This window comes from Apium graveolens, chromosome 8 (genome assembly GCF_009905375.1).
Source record: "Apium graveolens cultivar Ventura chromosome 8, ASM990537v1, whole genome shotgun sequence".
Classification (NCBI taxonomy): Eukaryota; Viridiplantae; Streptophyta; class Magnoliopsida; order Apiales; family Apiaceae; genus Apium; species Apium graveolens.
Window position 1 is genome coordinate 7,823,262 of NC_133654.1, and position 17,155 is coordinate 7,840,416.

Sequence of the window (17,155 nt, forward strand, 5' to 3'; positions counted from 1 at the left end):
GTTTCTTCATGTCCTCAACTATTTTATCCACAACCTTTAATGTTTGTCCTCTATGGCTCTCCTAGACTCCAACATTGACCAATAAACAAGTACTTAAGAGTTAAAATAATAAGAACTTAATTATGTCATTGTTGTATAAATTAGGTGCTTTGTTTAATTATAATCAAAGCATCTTCACTAAAATCTCAATCTACAAGAATACTATAATATAGCTTAGCACATGTAATCAGGAGATGAACATGAAACAATGGTGCAAAGTTTTTGGTTACGCTGCCAAGTGCCACTTACATGCAACTCCCTGCTAAAAAAAGCTCATTATCCTAATTAATAATACTATAAGCACAAATTTTAGCAGTTTTGGGCTAATAAATGAAATTATTGTTGTCTAACACTAACAAGGTCAACTATAACAGAAAGGAAGTATCATCGATAGTGTACCTGGGACAATAATCCATAGTCTACCATTTTTCGAATTTTCATCAATATAATATATTTCAAAACTCGGTAAAGTTATTTCAATTTCGTGAATCGAGCTCGAACTTTTCTAATTTTTTTCTGTCTTGATTTTTAAACTTGCTTTTTTGAACTCAAAATAGTTAACGACAGCATTCGATTCGACTCGAGTCGACTGAGTTTGAATATTTTGAAGAAAGCGTGTGTTCATGTCTGCTAGTTCCGCCCAAGTCAAACCCCTAATGTTCAAAAACGGTGGGAACTTTCACTTTCTAACCATGTTAGAAGCACTACATACACATAAACTCACTTCTTTCCTTCTCAAACCATTTACTACAAAACATAACAACAATAACAATCAATGACCAAACAGCATCATTTTTGAACTCACCACCTTACAGAATCTCATTAAACCACCTTCCATTTACACAAAACATGGGTCATAATCATATAAATCACCACCTTCAATCCACCACTAATGATGGATCAAGTTCAAGCATCTCACAAAGACTCAACAGCCCAAGATTCTCTGGTCCAATGACTCGTAGAACTCAGTCTTTTAAACGCAATAACAGTAATTTTAGTACTACTATTGACTTGCCACTTAACTCACCCAGATCTGATCTTGGTGTTAACTTAAAATCTGGAGACGGGTTTGATAGTAGTGATGAAAAGAAGCAGACCCATGTTCAATTCTTGAGTCAGAGAGTTAAAATCAAGAAGCATTCTAAGAAGCTTGGAAAATGGATGTTCTTGGGCTTTTTTGGGGTGTGTTTGTTTTTGGGTGTTCTCAAGATTTTTGCTTTTGGTTGGTTTGGATCTGGTGGTGATAAAGTTGGGCATGATCAGGTAATTCTTGTTATCAAAATTTGATCTTTTTGATTAGTTGTTGTGTTATTAGAATTTTAGTTGTTAGGATGAGTGCTAAGGAATGTTTGGAGAATATCGTGTTTTCGGGTATAAAAAATCGAGACAAGGATAGTTAATAGTTATGGTGTTAAGTTAAGAGTTCTTCTAAAATCTCAGCTATTATGTTATTAGAACTTAAGTTTTTCATGTGAGGGCTTAGCATGTCCATAGTGAATGTTGGGGGAATATTGTGGTTTCTGGAAGTGGTATACGAACTTGAGATGATACAAATTGTGTTAACTTGCGATTTATCCTAAAATCTTAAGGGTTAGGAGATGCCTTGATATGTAAATCATGTTTATTGCGATCACACAAGTAATTGTTAGAATGTCAGGCACTTCTTTTTTGTAAAGTAAAGTATATAGTAATTTTTAATCATATTAGAAAAAGGTTAAGTAGTTAATGTTAAGATTTAAGCCCAAAATGAGTAAATTCATTCAGCTGGTCCTTTCTTTTGTTATAGGTCATCCTTTAACGCTTTAAGTAATTGAATCTGTATAGCGTTAATAGCCTCTTTTTATGGTAATGATTCATCAGAGATGTGGTGTGTAATTTTGCAATTTATTCAACGGGTTTGCACTGCAAAGCATACTAGCAGAAGTTGGTGGTCAACTGTTAGGTATTCACACATTATAGTAGTAAGTAGTGCTTTGCTGTCATCTATATTGAAGGATGAATGTTTGATTTTATGAATTAGAAATATACTTTTTTTAAATTTTGGAAATGGAATTCTAGGAATAGAAAATGCATAAAAATTTACTATTATTGAGTGAATTATCTATGCAATGTTACGAAGAGCTGTTTTCTAATTATATAACATGGATTTATAAGCAAATCACATCCATGTAGTACGTTGGAAATAATTCCTATCTTGTTAAAGAATATTTTCTTTCTAATTAGGATTCGTTTTACTCCATGGACACTGGTATAAATAGAATGGAAAAACAATCTCATGATTACCATTTTAAGGAGCATGAACATGAAGTTGAAAGTGAAGGATCTGATGTTGAAAGAACTTTAAAAATGGTGGCATCAGGTTTCACTGGTAGCAGTGACAACATTGCTGACGTAAGTAACAGATGCGTTACATGTGTTATGCATACATGTTTGTGTGTGCCTGCGTTTGTCTCTCTGTGTGTGTGTATACATATTTAATAGGGGAGAGACTTATCTCTAACTAACAATTTCAGAACTAAATGTATAGCATTCAGGTATCTGGTCCCAACCCGATAGTGACAACTTCACTCAGTGCATTGAGCGGCCTAAAAGTCATCAACGTGAGTCTGTGCAAGTATTACAGTTTACGGTTTACCATGTCACTATGTAATCATCTTTTTAACACCTAGTTGTTCTCCTCACAGAGCTAGATGCAAGTACCAACGGATTCCTTCTCATAAACGCAAATGGTGGCTTGAATCAAATGAGATTTGGAGTATGATTCTCATGCCTTTTCTCTGAGTTATTAGGTTGTTATTGAGTTTATATATTTCACTATTAACTTCGATTAAATAAACTAAGATTATGGAGTGCAGATTTGTGATATGGTCGCTGTTGCTAAAATAATGAAGGCTACACTTGTCCTTCCATCTCTGGATCACACTTCGTACTGGGCTGATCAAAGGTAGGTACTTTAATCTTGTCATTCTTTTGGATAATGAAAGCAGTATATTGTGGACAATATTATCTTATTATAGTTGAATGAATAGCTTTAGTAGTTTCAGTATGTTTCACTGGCATTTATACATTCTATTGGCGCCTTTTAGCTTAAGGGGCAGCGTTAAGGTTTTTGCATGTATACTCTGGTCCCGTAGTACTTGTCGAATTGGGAATAATGAGTTTTTTCCGGTGTGAGAGCCTCCGTATATAGAACTAAAGAAAGCATCTATTATATAGAGCATCTGCCTCAACCAATGTAGGTGTGTTCTTACTACAGAAATAAGCAGCAGCAAGAAGAACCTGGGAAGGGGGGATTCAGATTTAGAAATTGAGTGACAGAATTTTAGACCATAACATTGATATCGATACAATTGGAGTCCACATGAAAATATAATCTAAAGATAAGAAGCAAAATGAGTGCTTAGCCTGTGCGGGTACTATTACAGAGCTGCATTGATTAAACTTATATTTAGAGACAACCTAATGACACATGGCTATTTAGTCCATAGTCAGTTAATGGAAAAACCAAACGCTATGCAGAGAAATTATTACAGGATGTATTAGTCAACAAGATTTTAAATAATTCCATCAGTAATCGGATAAAAGGACAATGAGATCAACTGCTCTGAAAAGACCTATACTGCTTTATAGGAGTTGAGCTTTGTGAGTAGCCAATGTTTGAAGCCCGTTAGGAAGTTTTGAATTTATCTTTCTTTAGGAAGTTTTAAATATTCACGAACACATGCCTCCCTTGATGCTTGAACCCCCTATATCTTTTTACCGAGAGAAAAGGGGTATCCGCCACGCTACAATGAAAAGGATTAGGAACTTTTACCATTCAAAACATGAGGTAGGTACTTTCTTAACAAGACAAATAAAAGGTTTAATATAAAAAATGCACATACTACCTCGGGTAAATTGGTGTTTAGAACTTGTAACCGCGCCATTCTCTATTCTGGTCATAATAGTAAAACCAAACATTAAGTTTCCTTTTATGTGCTTGGCTCCTGTACAGTGTTTAACTTGCGTTATTATCTGATAAATTGTGGTTTTTCTACTGACCTATTCTGAAAAGCTAATGTGGTTGTGCATCTATCCACAGTGGCTTTAAAGATCTGTTTGATTGGCAATACTTCATTGAGACTCTGAAAGATGACATTCATATAGTTGAGACATTACCACCTGCATATGCTGGATTAGAACCTTTCTCAAAGACACCGATATCCTGGTCGAAGGTGAATAATTCTCAACTATGAAGTCCAGAACCTGTCTTTCCTTTGAGATGGTGTTATTTGCCTGATTCTTTCAGAATAAACTGTTTTCTTTACCAAATATCGTGTTATTTCAAGTAGTAGGAGTGTATATCATCATCTAGCCAATTACTGCCTTATCTATTTGTCATGTTTTTGAAAATCTAGGTCACCTAACTGACTTGTATACCTTTTTTAGGCTAGTTATTATAAGTCGGAAGTGATGCCACTTTTGAAGCAGCACAAAGTGATATACTTCACCCACACTGATTCTCGAATCGCGAATAATGCTCTACCTAAATCAATACAAAAGTTACGATGCCGTGTGAATTATAGAGCATTAAAATATTCGGCTCCAATTGAAGATCTTGGAAAAATATTGGTTTCAAGAATGCGGCTGAATGGAAGCCCTTATCTTGCTTTGCATTTAAGGTAACACCTTGCACAGATTTCTCTATTGTTTCCCAGCCTCTAGGTCAATTTTTGTAACTTCTGTACCTGTTATCTCATGTCTGGTTGATTTGCTTTCAGTTATAAGTTTATTAAATTTTCTTTTTTTATTAATGCCAGTTTAAAATTAATGTTTAGATGAATCAGCTAATTTAAACTAAATGAGTATAATATTATAAGTTGCATATACCTTCTACGATCAACAATGGCTCAACAGTTAAGATAGTTATTTAATATATGTAACAGATGAAGACCTGAATTAATAATCAGCAATAGAGATAGTAATTTGTTATAGCGTGTATGGTGTACTTTATTATTTTCTTTTTTGTTAATTAATTACACACGCACATATCACGAGTCGAACTCTTGACCTCCCGCTAGGGGGACGTAGTATGCCAGATTATATCCTATATGCTACATTAGGTCGGTCACCAAATTGCTTGCCCTTGTTAACTACTTTATGATTAAAGGGTGCATGCCGTCTTTCTGATAATGGGCTGAGCTCACTTCTATCTTTTGCTGCTTTGAAATCTCTAAATATATCTCAGTGCTCGATGCTCACCTCTGGCGGTGTCAATAGCATAGCCGATTCATTAGGATCAGTTCTGAGAGAATTATACTTGGATGATTGTGAAAGTATAGATCCTATTCTTATGTTACCTGCACTGTCAAAGCTGAAACATTTGTGAAAGTATACTGTTTGTGATGATTTTATTTGTCAGTTAATTGCTTTACGCGGACACAAGCTGAAAGAACTTGTTTTGGCAGACTTCGTGAAATTGACAGATATTTTTCCTAAAGTCATCTCAAAAAGCTGTACTGGGATTTGCGCATTAGATTTGTACTTTATTATTTTTACCTTGCAGGTATGAGAAGGATATGCTTGCATTTACAGGATGCAGCCACAGTTTAACGGCAGAAGAAGATGATGAACTTCGTAGGATGCGCTACGAGGTCAGTCATTGGAAAGAAAAAGATATAGACGGGTCTGAGAGAAGGAAGCTTGGAGGTTGTCCCTTAACCCCGAGAGAGACATCCCTTTTACTTAAAGGCCTTGGCTTCCCGTCTAGCACTAGGATATATTTGGTAGCTGGTGAAGCTTTTGGAAATGGAAGCATGCAACATCTTGTGGAAGATTACCCAAACATCTTCTCCCATTCAACTCTATCTACAGACGATGAATTGAGACCTTTCAGGAATCACCAAAACATGCTGGCTGGTTTGGACTATGCTGTTGCCCTTCAGAGTGATGTTTTTGTTTATACTTATGATGGTAATATGGCAAAGGCAGTTCAAGGACATAGGAGGTTTGAGGGCTTTAAAAAAACTATAAATCCAGACAGGTAATTTTGAACTACTTACTTTGATATGTGAGGAATATTCTGGGGTGCCTTTCATTTTATCAGTAGTTCATATCTTCATCCAAACCATCACGCTTCATGTAAACCGTTTATTTCTTTCAGAATGCATTTTGTCAAAATTGTTGACGACTTCGATCAAGGAAAGATTTCCTGGAAAAAGTTCTCTTCTAAAGTAAAGAAGCTTCACAAGGAACGAATGGGAGCACCTTATACGAGAGAACCTGGTGAATTTCCTAAGCTTGAAGAGAGCTTTTATGCAAACCCCATGCCTGGATGTCTTTGTGAGAAAAACAAATGAAAACCAGAGTTCAAACCTTTACCAACCTAACACTAGGTAAACTTCAAATGGCAGTATGGCACGAGGATTTAAAGTTCTCATAGAGTGCAGGGCTTTAACTCAAGAGAAAACTCCAGCTTCTCAATTTTGATACAAAATTTGCTTTGGGTAGAATTTGAATGCGATTTACTGAAGTTGGAGCATGAGCATGGACTATGGAGATGCTGAGGCCACTTCGGAATTTAGATCATACCCTCTATTTCCACATCAGGAATGGCCATCGACATAATCTTTGATTTTGTAATTTATTACTTGTTGGTATGGATTCTGAAATACCAACATATACAAACGAGATTATACGGATAAACATATTTAGAAGGTCATCGGTATAGAAATATTATTCTTGTTCCTTAGATAGCTTCTTGCCACTCATATGCTAATTGTTCAGTTCTGTTAACCTTCTTTTTTTGTATTTTGGCCTAATACTTCTGTTATTTCATTGATGCATTACTCAAGAAGTAAACAAAATACTGCTCAGGAGTGCAGTCATGTTTGTTTGGTTTTCCGTTATTTTGGTTCAACTGAAAGCAAAAGGTCACATAGAACAAAATGGGAGAGAAACCAGGGTGGGTTGTCTGTCTATGATATAACGATTCAAAAACAGGAACGGTACATCGTTGTTTACCACAAGGAAAATGATTACACAAAAGCTAAAAAAAATGTTTACCCGACTATGGAAGAACACATGAACTGCTGAAAAATTTAGAAAGAACTACAAGTTTCATGCATATGAAGTAGCATCTTCAACGCAAAGTCACTAAAGATTTGAATTTCCGCATAATTTCTTTGCTACTAGAGAAGCCTGTCCAGAAGACTTTAAGGAGGCTCTACTGCTGCAGAATTGAATCAACAAGCTCAGCAAGAGGAGCAAGCTCCCCTTTTTCAATCAAGTGAAATTCCTGCAGTAAGGGAACACGTTAGAGAACTGACTTTTCGTGCTACATACATTTAAGGGGCAAAGATCATGGAAATTAATGTGGTGATAGGATGTCATTTATAAGAAAAATTCCCTTGACTCCCTACTTCCTGTTGCGCATCTTGTCTTCGAAATGAGGAGAAGGATATAACTGTTTTATTTGTTCACGAACAGAAATCTGAAGTTTCTTATCAACCTATACCATTACCAAACATCCCAATAACAGACAAGACTTGGACGTATGATGTTTGGGAATTGAGGAAGAATACCAGGCAGCAGGTTTTAAAAACTTATGGCTTCAGTCAACTACATTATCTCTTACATGATACAGATGGTTGAGCAGCAGGTTTAAGTGTCGATAAACCACTCCCAGTGTAGTCAATTGCCTCGTTTCATGGCTACTAACAGTTATTTAAAATCTAAAATCTAATCACTGATGGTTATGAGATTAAGGTAGCAGTGTGATAGGAAAAAGATGATTTAGAGAGTATTTCAGACATTGCATACTGAATTTTCATAAAATACTATGCTTCTATGAATGATATTAAAAAACGGCTTACAAAATGGAACAGGGAACATGGAGACACTTTCTATCTTTCTCGCTGTTCTTATGCCCTATTAGCATTTCTGTATTTTCCTTGTGTCCCCCCTTTCTGTATATTTTAGGTCGGAGTTTGCGTACTTAATTTAGGTGTAAGGCCACATGTCTGTGGGCCCCACCACCATGTGGCCCCGACACATCTGGGCCCCGAGACATGTCATGCACACGTGACAGTAGTCCGGGTCAGTCAACGTAAAATTCGGTCAAAAAAGTAACGACCATGGATAATCCAACAGTGCTTGGATCGGTCGTTATTTGTGAATACCGACCGATTTGGGCCTTATACCGACCGAAATGGTAACAAGCAAAGAGGTGGATGGTTGACAACCCAGGACATTCACAACTTATAACAGATAAAACAGTAACAATTTACGCGACCAAATTCTTTCTAAAAAATTCTCAGTTAAAATGCATTTGCAGAATGGGCAACCAAATAGGTATTTTTAAACTAATATAGACGTTCAGTTTAGGGAAAAAAATTTAATTTTATATTTTCTACGATGTGGAGTGAGGACTGTTGAGAGCAAAACATCAGATAAAATAAAACTAAACACTCACATTTGTGAAGAGAACAAAATGCTTAAAACATGTGTTCATATGAGCTTCTTCCTTCAGGCTGATAATCTTCTGAAAATGCGAGTGATAGATGTGAGCATAAACGCGAAACAATCGCTTGAGTATTGTCTTTACGACATCAGCAAAATTGGGTGGGAATGGTGTGCCTGTAGCAGAGAACAAACATATTAAGCAGCCTACATCTTTGATCAATTCATAAATCCAACGGTGCTAGAAAAGTCAACTTACCCAATTTCTGAGGGAAAATTGATTCATCATCCAGCTGAGTTTCAATCCAGTCCATTAAATACTCGACATACTTAGGAGCAGAGACCTCTATAGGTTTTTTTATAGTAACCCCATCAGCCCATCTGTACTCATATCTGTAAAGAAATATTGTAATCCAATCAAGGATGGGAATGAGAATGATAAACAAGAAATACTCTTTCTTGAAATATGGACAAATTGAAGCATATGGTTACCATCAGAACTCAAAAAGTATTGCTTAAAATTTTACGCTAGACCTGAATTCTACAAAACTAGTTTCACTTTGACCCCAGAAACTTTCGGAATAAAGTATCAGAAACTAAAAATGCAGGTATAATTCTAAAGCAAAACGAGCATATGTATCCAAACCTAGGTGACAGAGGGTTACAGATTTAAATTAAGGAAACAAATATTAAACAGTGAGCACAGATGAGCAGTTGTGCTAGAACAGAAGAGCCAGCAATATCTTTCTATATTAAAAGCAAATATAACTCTTCACAGATTTTTATGATGTATCAAATAGGATCCGCACACCAAAAGATTACGTTCGGAATGCCATTGCGTTTATAATATCAGGACTGAGAATTTCTAAAGGGATTTAGAAAGTTACTTTGTTCCTGCTGTCATATTCGGACAGGTTGATGCAGTGCAAAATTCTGTAAGAGTGCCATAGAGAATGTTCACTTGATTAAAGAAGTCAACAGCTGTAGGAAAAAAGAAATCCAGATTACAGTACTGGCAAAGTTTCATATATTTTGACATTGTAACTTTTACCACAAATATGCCACTAATACATTAAAATATCCAACACATCAATACTGGTATGCTAGAAAGCTGATGCTATTATGAAATTGACCACACATTATGATTTCACACTTAACATAGTAACATGAGATTTTCGCAATTAAGTATGGATCCTTACTATTTACTGCCAACCATTCATTCAGATCTTCGCCAGGAGGTAGACGCACAGCTTCTCTCAAGTTGCCACTACCCAAAGTAGCATCAATGTGTTTTTGAAGTTGTGCACCCTGTAAAACAGAAAAAAAACACAAACTCGATTAGCACCACTACAGATATCTGCTAGAAATCAACTCCATAAATTACATGATCTTAGTAAACCCACCTTACTCCCAGATGGAGCACTCTTTTTAGGTCGAAATGTCTTCTGGTTCCTGCCCATGTATCGTTGGAAAAATCAGCAATAGTCAAGATATATATCAATATTTCTCGAGGAAATTAAATAAACAACCATAATGAATTTACACACTGTACGTCAACATAATTTTGATATCCTCGACATGAAGACATGGTTGAGAACATTGTTTTAATACTTTTGGAAGCTTTCATGTCTAATTAGTGATCACAAAGTTGTCAATGAAAGACAGTCCCATACAATGTATACAGAGATAACCAACTATAGGGTTCATTGTGAGAAAAATTGTGAAGCACAGGCATGCCTTTCTGAATAGAAGAGAATCAAAAGAATTGTCGCTGTCAAAATTAAATGCAACAGAATCAACGGATTTTTTTTTATCATAACTTGATAAGGTATAATTTAAATTTTATTTTGACACACACTTGCATGCCGAGTACCAGGAATTCTGTCCAATTTTGCATCCAAATCTAAAAACCTAAAATTCTGCAACTGCCTGGCTTGCAGCTAGCTGGGTAACGAAGATAAGAGCTGATGTCAACTAAACATTTATTAGCTCCACGACAGATCAAGTAGTGCCGTATCAAATTCAGTTCCCAAGGTCTAGGAATCCCCTTAGACGCCAAAATTATTTATTCACTCCAACAGTTTGTGGCGTCACTCACTTGAGATCAGACCACCTATATTTTCTTTCTTATTCAGCTAATGATACGACATCATTTAAAAAGAAGTCAAAAGTTTTAATTTCCAACAAATTCATGACTACTAAACTTCTATATTTGCAAAACATTAAAAATGCTGTGATTTATTTAGCAACTAGACCATCCTGACATATGCAGCGTATCCTCCTAGAGTCAGTGTTGTCTAGCGATCAATAATCATGGACATGCAAAAGCTTCTCAAAAATCAATAATTCAACAGTACAAAACAATCATTGATTTCACCAAAATATCGATGTCACATATACATAATATTGTGTTCAGACATTGAGTAGCATCAAATCAAGTCCTGAAACAGAGTTACCACGATAAGCAATTGAAACCTCAGTTCATGTATTTGTCATTCCATTAATAACTCTTTCGTGTGAACATAAAATCCCCAGCTTCACAGGATAAATTACCATACTTGTGAAAGTTTTATTCATAAAAATTTAATCTTTCCCTTTCAACTGCCAATTAATATAAAACTAGAAACTCAACATCAATCAAATTCCACATAAGAAAATTAACCACAAGATTTAATAACATTTCTCCTAAATACAACCTTATTTAAATGTCACAACAATCACCATCACAAAAAGTACTTCTAAAAGTTTCATTATCACCATCAAGAAAATTACCAAATTCACAATTCAAAATCATAAATAAATAATCAAGAATAAATAATTTGAAGATGCATACACAATTGAACACATCCATAAACATATATAATCAAGAATATATAAATTTGATCATTAGAGAAAAAAACCTGCTGCCAAGGCCAAAGAGACTCATGGTTGTGTCACCTCCTTGCTTCCTTGGAGATGCAATAAATCTCTCTCAATCTCTCTCTGTGTTTTCTCAAATAAAATGAAGGGTTTATATATATGTCATTTATAGAGGGCTATGTAAAAAATAAATGTATTTGGAGAGAGAGAGAGGGAGAGAGAGAGAGAGAGGATGACAGACTGGCAATGGAGAGATGAAGTCTCTCTCTCTTTGTCTCTCTCTGTCTAAAAATAGGGTGGGGGGCGCAAGCAGCCAAGTTTGCTTCTCTCTTTGCCATTGCCAGCCAGCTTGCCTGGCTCATCACAAACTGTTCTTTATTATTTATACGTATGCTTTTGTGTGTGTATTTGTTTACGTATATGTATGATGAGGCTCTTTAAATTGTTTGGTAGCAACTCCGACATCAATCTCTTGTTCTTGTTTTGGGAATTTCGTATTTCTTGCTTTTTTTTTTGTTTGGGAATTTATTCGAACGTGGATATTTAATATCCAATTTGATGTCAGTATTCTAAAAATCTCTGATTCAATCAATTAATTCCCGATTGATCGATTTAATATTTGAAATCCGATTAATTCTTACAAATTTTTTTTATTGCAATATATATAATTATTTATGAAAAATTAAAATATGAATAATTATTGATTTTTTAATATAATAAATATTTTTTTAATAAATAATTAATATAATCATAATAGTATATTAAATATAATTTAATATTATAAAACATTTGATTCATCCTTCTGATTAATCCCCGAATTTCAATTAATCCCAAATCAGTAACTGTACCGATCTTCTCCGATTTCTGATTTTTATAACACTGGTTTGATTAATCCCCGATTTCATGAATTTTTTTAAGGAGATTTTATTTGAATAACTTTAAAATTGTGATGCGACCATTAGTTAAGCCGCCAACAATATTATTTTTTTTTAAAAAAAATTTGATGACAAAAGAATTTATTCTGAAAATTCTGATAAAAAATTCTATTTTATTTTGTAAATAAACTGCATTAATGAAGAGCCATTACAAAGCTGAAGGAATTAAAACACACAATCAATCCCGAATTAGACCCCCAAATTTTATAACCTTAATAATCCAAGGCTACAAGGACAAACGGATCCTAATTTAAGAAATCATTAAAATTCAGGACATGAACAATATGAATGTTGAATATGAACAAAATGACTAGAGTATCAAAACTTAACTTGACACTAATTAAACAAGACACTTAAAAACTGCACAACTTAAAATTAAACCACAAAACAGAGGCTCCGGATATGTTTAACACATTTGAATATAAAATTCATTTTTTCGGTACAATCATTCAAATTTTTTAAAAAATGGCACAGAACGCCATTACTTTTGGGGTTCTGCCAATGACACCCGGAAGTAGTGGCGTTCTGGGATTTATATATTTTTTCTTTTTTTTTTTAATTTTCCTCCCGGTTTGTGACTTGTGTTTATTATTTTTCAAGTACAAAAAATCCTCCAGAGGTCATGTTTTGAGTTATAATATTAAATTGTAAAAAAATAATTTTGATTTATTTATTTTTGTTGGTGAGTCATGTAAATCTATTTTTAATGTATAATTTTTATTTTAATCAAAAAGTTGTAAATATATGACTTTTGTAGGTTCGACAATGATGACATGCGAGTTGAGTGTGCATTTGTTACGTGAGGGCATATTTTGTAACGCTCATATTTAATTCCCAAAAAAAATATTCTAGTTTAATTCTTTTTCTGTTGACTAGTGATGTAAACATTTTTGTAGTATGTATTTTTTATTTTAATATTAAATTTTTTTGTAAGGTTTTAGTTGCTTGGAAAAGTGTATTATGGGGGAATATATTTTTTCTTAATGAGACCTCATAATCAAGAATTTTAGAAGTGTAGTGGTACATAATTTATAAAAATGTTCTTTGTTTGATGTAGACGTACATTTAGTGTGTTGTGAGTATTAAAAATAAAAGTAATTTCAAAAAAGATAGAAAACGTAGCAATTTGTACCGTCTGAAAATGGAACTGCAAGTGTGTGAAATAGTTCATCCATAAATTAAAATGGAACTATGAAATGGGAAGGACATTCATGAAACTGTTGAAAGTAGTAATATAATATAAAAAAGAAGGAAAACATTTAAGTCAAATTTGTTCATAAGACATGTAATCATCGGAAATATAATCCTCATTTTGTAATAGTCTGTGTTGTTCAGTTAGATAATGAATCACACACAGAGAGGGGTGAATGTGTTTTTCTGTTTTTTAGGCTTTTCTTGAAAGTAAATGGTTGAACAAAATAAATTTATTCTTGTATAGAAAAGTGTTCATGCAGAATTTAAACTTTTAGAAAATAAAGAACACAGATCTTCAAAACTCACTTAATTTTATATTAAAATTTAGACTGTTTTGCTACAAAATTTCTAAGCTCTTTGATGTTAAAGAGTTCAGCTTCTTCTTGAGAGTGTTATAAGAATTTTTATCTAAATTGTTACTCCTAACTAGAGGACCAGTGTTAACTTTATATCTCAGTTAACTGTTGGTTTACAAAGTGGATAATAAACATGCTATTAGCTTTTCTAAACCGTCACTTGTCATTTCTATTTATAGAAAAGAAAATCTTCCATTTCTGGCTTAGCATATCTTTAGCATCCCGTGTTCATTTTAATCTTCCTCTGTCAGTTAATCTTTGCCATTGATCTTGCACATTCTTCAAACTGCTTTTTGTAGACTTATCAATCCAGCTGTTGGATTGTTTGTTGATTGTTTATCTTGGATATTGTTAGGAATATGTGTATTAGTTTGATGATAAGTTCAGCAAAACACTTAAGTAGAAATCTAGTGTTTGTAGCCTCAACGGATAAGACCATCTTGGCTATCCGTTGAAGGAGTAGCCTTACTTAGCAATAAGTTTGGTATTGTAGCACATCTCACTCTCTGGTTTCAAGCTGTAATTCTTAGATGTTGTTAGGAGATAATCAGTCATGTTGACTACTAATGGATGTACAAATAGGAGGGCTAATTGTAAATATTTCATGCCTTGTAATTTTGTATAAGTGAAGAAGTGTCAACGGATATTGAAGACCTTCAACGGATAAGAAACTAAGCTTCAACGGATGTCTCTAACGCTTCAACGGATAATATCCATCAACGGATAAGTGCTTCAACGGATAAAGCTTCAACTGCTAGAGCATCAACAGATAAAGCCATCAACGGATGAAAGCTTCAACGGATGCACTGCTAGAGCATCAACGGATAAAGCCATCAATGGATGAAAGCTTCAACGGATGCTCAGTCTCATAGCAGTTGATAGTGACAGTTAACAAAGCTGACAGAGGCACATGGATTGACAGAGATGTGGTAGCCTATTTCAGGAACAGCAGAAAAAGCAGACGTTTTTAGTCTGGTTCAAAATGGAAAGTCAACAGATAATTCCATATTACACTGGATAAAAATGGAACAGAAACAAGTGGAGAACTATTGTCTTATTGTACTTTATCTTTGTCTTCACTTGTAAACTTGGTGTTATATAAACCAAGTAGTAGCTAGTAATTAGATGTGAATTTCCCTGAGCTGTTTAGAAATATCAAGAGAGAAAATCATCTAGTTTGTACTAGGAAGCAGCTGTGATTTAGTTTTGAATCACAGATTTTCTGAAATAACACATCTCTGGTGGAACAACAAATCCACCAGAAAAGTTTTTAAGTTCTTTGTGTTCATTACATTTGTGTTTGAATATATATCTATCTGCATCAGCTCCAAGTAATTCACACACATTTGATCACTCAAACACTTAGTCTTACAAACTGCTCAAAACTTGAAAAAGTTTTGAGATTTACATTCAACCCCCCTTCTGTAAATCTCATTGTTAGTCCACTGGGAATAACAATTGGTATCAGAGCAAGCTCTTAACATACAAAGAGTTTAAAGATCTATTCTGCTAACATCATGAGTAAGAAGGATATTGGTGTAAAGATTCCAATCCTGGAAAGAGATAACTATTATCACTGGAAGGTGAAGATGCATTTACATCTTCTCTCTCAAGATGAAAGCTACATCAACTGCATTGAGAATGGTCCTCACATCCCACACAAGGTGGCCACAGCTGCTACTGCTACAGTTGCTGTTGGACAGTCTATTCCCAAGCCAAAGGCAGAATGGACTGTTGAAGATATTGAAGAGGTCCACAAGGACAAGAAAGCCATGAACATTTTGTTTAATGGCCTGGATCAAGATATGTTTGTCAATGTCTTCAATAGCCAAACTGCTAAGGAAATTTGGGATACTGTGCAGCTTATCTGTGAAGGCACTGAGCAAGTTAGAGAAAACAAAATGCAGCTTCTCATTCAACAATATGAATATTTTCATTTTGAAGAAGGAGAATCATTGAATGATACATTCAACAGATTTCAGAAACTATTGAATGGATTAAAGCTGTATGGGAGAGTGTACCAAGTCAAGGACTCCAATTTAAAATTTCTAAGGTCTCTACCAAAGGAATGGAAGCCTATGACTGTTTCTCTAAGAAATTCTCAAGATTATAAGGACTTCACACTTGAAAGATTATATGGAATTTTGAAGACTTATGAACTTGAGATAGAGCAAGATGAGATGTTGGAAAAGGGAAAGAGAAAAGGAGGATCAGTTGCACTTGTAGCTGACAGTGAAAAAGTTGAAGCCAGAAATGAGGAAAAGACAATGCCAAGTCTCAAAATTGGCACAAGCAAATCAGAATCAAGCAAGGGTAAAGAGCAAGTTGTTGAGGATGAAGACAATTCCAGTCAGGATGAATCTGATGATATTGATGAACATCTGGCCTTTCTGTCCAGGAGGTTTGCAAAGATGAAGTTCAGGAAAAACACAAAGTTCACTAAGCCAAACAAAAACATGGTGGACAAATCAAAGTTCAAATGTTATAACTGTGGCATTAGTGGACACTTTGCAAGTGAGTGTAGGAAGCCAAATTCTGAGAAAAAGAAATTTGAGCAAGTTGATTACAAAAGGAAGTATTTTGATTTGCTCAAACAAAAGGAAAGAGCTTTTCTCACTCAAGATGATTGGGCAGCAGATGGGGTAAATGAAGATGATGATGTGGAATATGTCAACCTAGCCCTGATGGCTAATTCTGATGAAAATGAAACTAGTTCATCAAGCAACCAGGTAATTACTACTTATCTCTCTCAGCTTTCTAAACATGAATGCAATGAAGCCATAAATGATATGTCCAATGAATTATATCATTTGCGTGTTTCTCTTAAATCACTAGCTAAAGAAAACACTAGGATCAAAGAAAATAATGTGTTTTTAAGTGATAGGAATGTTGTGTTAGAGAGTCAGGTAATTGAGCTTGAAAAGATTAAACTTAAATGCTTGACTGTTGAGAGTGAACTAGAAGAAGCTGTTAAGAAAGTAGAAATTCTTTCTAAACAGTTAGAAAGTGAGCAAGAGGTAATCAAGGCCTGGAAAACATCTAGGGATGTTGGTGTTCAAATTGCCAAGGTTCAGGGAATTGAATCATTCTGTGAGGATTCCTGAAAGAAAAACAAAAAGAAGTTAGAATTAATTGATGGATTGTCAACGGATGTGGAATCAACGGATGATGAAAGTTATCCGTTGAAGGAAGAAAAGGAGCATCCGTTGAGGGCTCATCAATTAAAACAGGCAAGTTCTTTTAAAAATAAAAAAAATGATTCAACTCTCAAGAACTTTGTCAAAGAAGGAGCTAGCACATCCAGAGATGTCAGTAAGGTAAATATAGGACACA

At 34.6% G+C, this 17,155-nt stretch overlaps 2 protein-coding genes across 3 annotated transcripts; one reads left to right on the forward strand and one right to left on the reverse strand.

Annotated features, from left to right (window-relative positions):
* Positions 1-662: 662 nt before the first annotated feature.
* LOC141677374 (O-fucosyltransferase 35-like) lies at positions 663-6,839 on the forward strand. Of its 2 annotated transcripts, XM_074483280.1 has the most exons (9): positions 667-1,302; positions 2,263-2,430; positions 2,567-2,639; positions 2,724-2,794; positions 2,895-2,983; positions 4,121-4,253; positions 4,468-4,700; positions 5,585-6,061; positions 6,182-6,839. In XM_074483280.1, the coding sequence occupies exons 1-9, from the start codon at positions 889-891 to the stop codon at positions 6,375-6,377; spliced, it is 1,854 nt and encodes a 617-aa protein (XP_074339381.1). In that variant the 5' UTR covers positions 667-888; the 3' UTR covers positions 6,378-6,839. The 2 variants fall into 2 exon arrangements, with proteins under 2 accessions (XP_074339382.1, XP_074339381.1); XM_074483281.1 differs by lacking the exon at positions 2,263-2,430 and having other exon boundaries at positions 663-1,302.
* Positions 6,840-6,996: 157 nt separating this feature from the next.
* Positions 6,997-11,702, reverse strand: LOC141677375 (MOB kinase activator-like 1A). Its single transcript, XM_074483282.1, has 7 exons — positions 11,379-11,702; positions 9,882-9,930; positions 9,678-9,786; positions 9,366-9,459; positions 8,738-8,871; positions 8,492-8,655; positions 6,997-7,315 (listed from the first exon to the last, which is right to left on the reverse strand). Exons 1-7 carry the CDS (start codon positions 11,402-11,404, stop codon positions 7,244-7,246), a joined length of 648 nt encoding a protein of 215 aa, XP_074339383.1. The 5' UTR covers positions 11,405-11,702; the 3' UTR covers positions 6,997-7,243.
* Between the last annotated feature and the right edge of the window lie 5,453 nt (positions 11,703-17,155).

Bases quoted from the DNA above. Each gene is read 5' to 3' on its own strand.
- LOC141677374 (XM_074483280.1), top strand. From the start codon at position 889: ATGGGTCATAATCATATAAATCACCACCTTCAATCCACCACTAATGAT. The intron at 2,431-2,566 runs GTAAGTAACAGA...CTAAATGTATAG, and splicing joins GCAGTGACAACATTGCTGAC to CATTCAGGTATCTGGTCCCA. The intron at 4,701-5,584 runs GTAACACCTTGC...TTTACCTTGCAG, and splicing joins TATCTTGCTTTGCATTTAAG to GTATGAGAAGGATATGCTTG.
- LOC141677375 (XM_074483282.1), bottom strand. From the start codon at position 11,404: ATGAGTCTCTTTGGCCTTGGCAGCAG. The intron at 9,787-9,881 runs GTGGGTTTACTA...TCTGTTTTACAG, and splicing joins GTGCTCCATCTGGGAGTAAG to GGTGCACAACTTCAAAAACA. The intron at 8,656-8,737 runs GTAAGTTGACTT...TCTCTGCTACAG, and splicing joins AATTTTCCCTCAGAAATTGG to GCACACCATTCCCACCCAAT.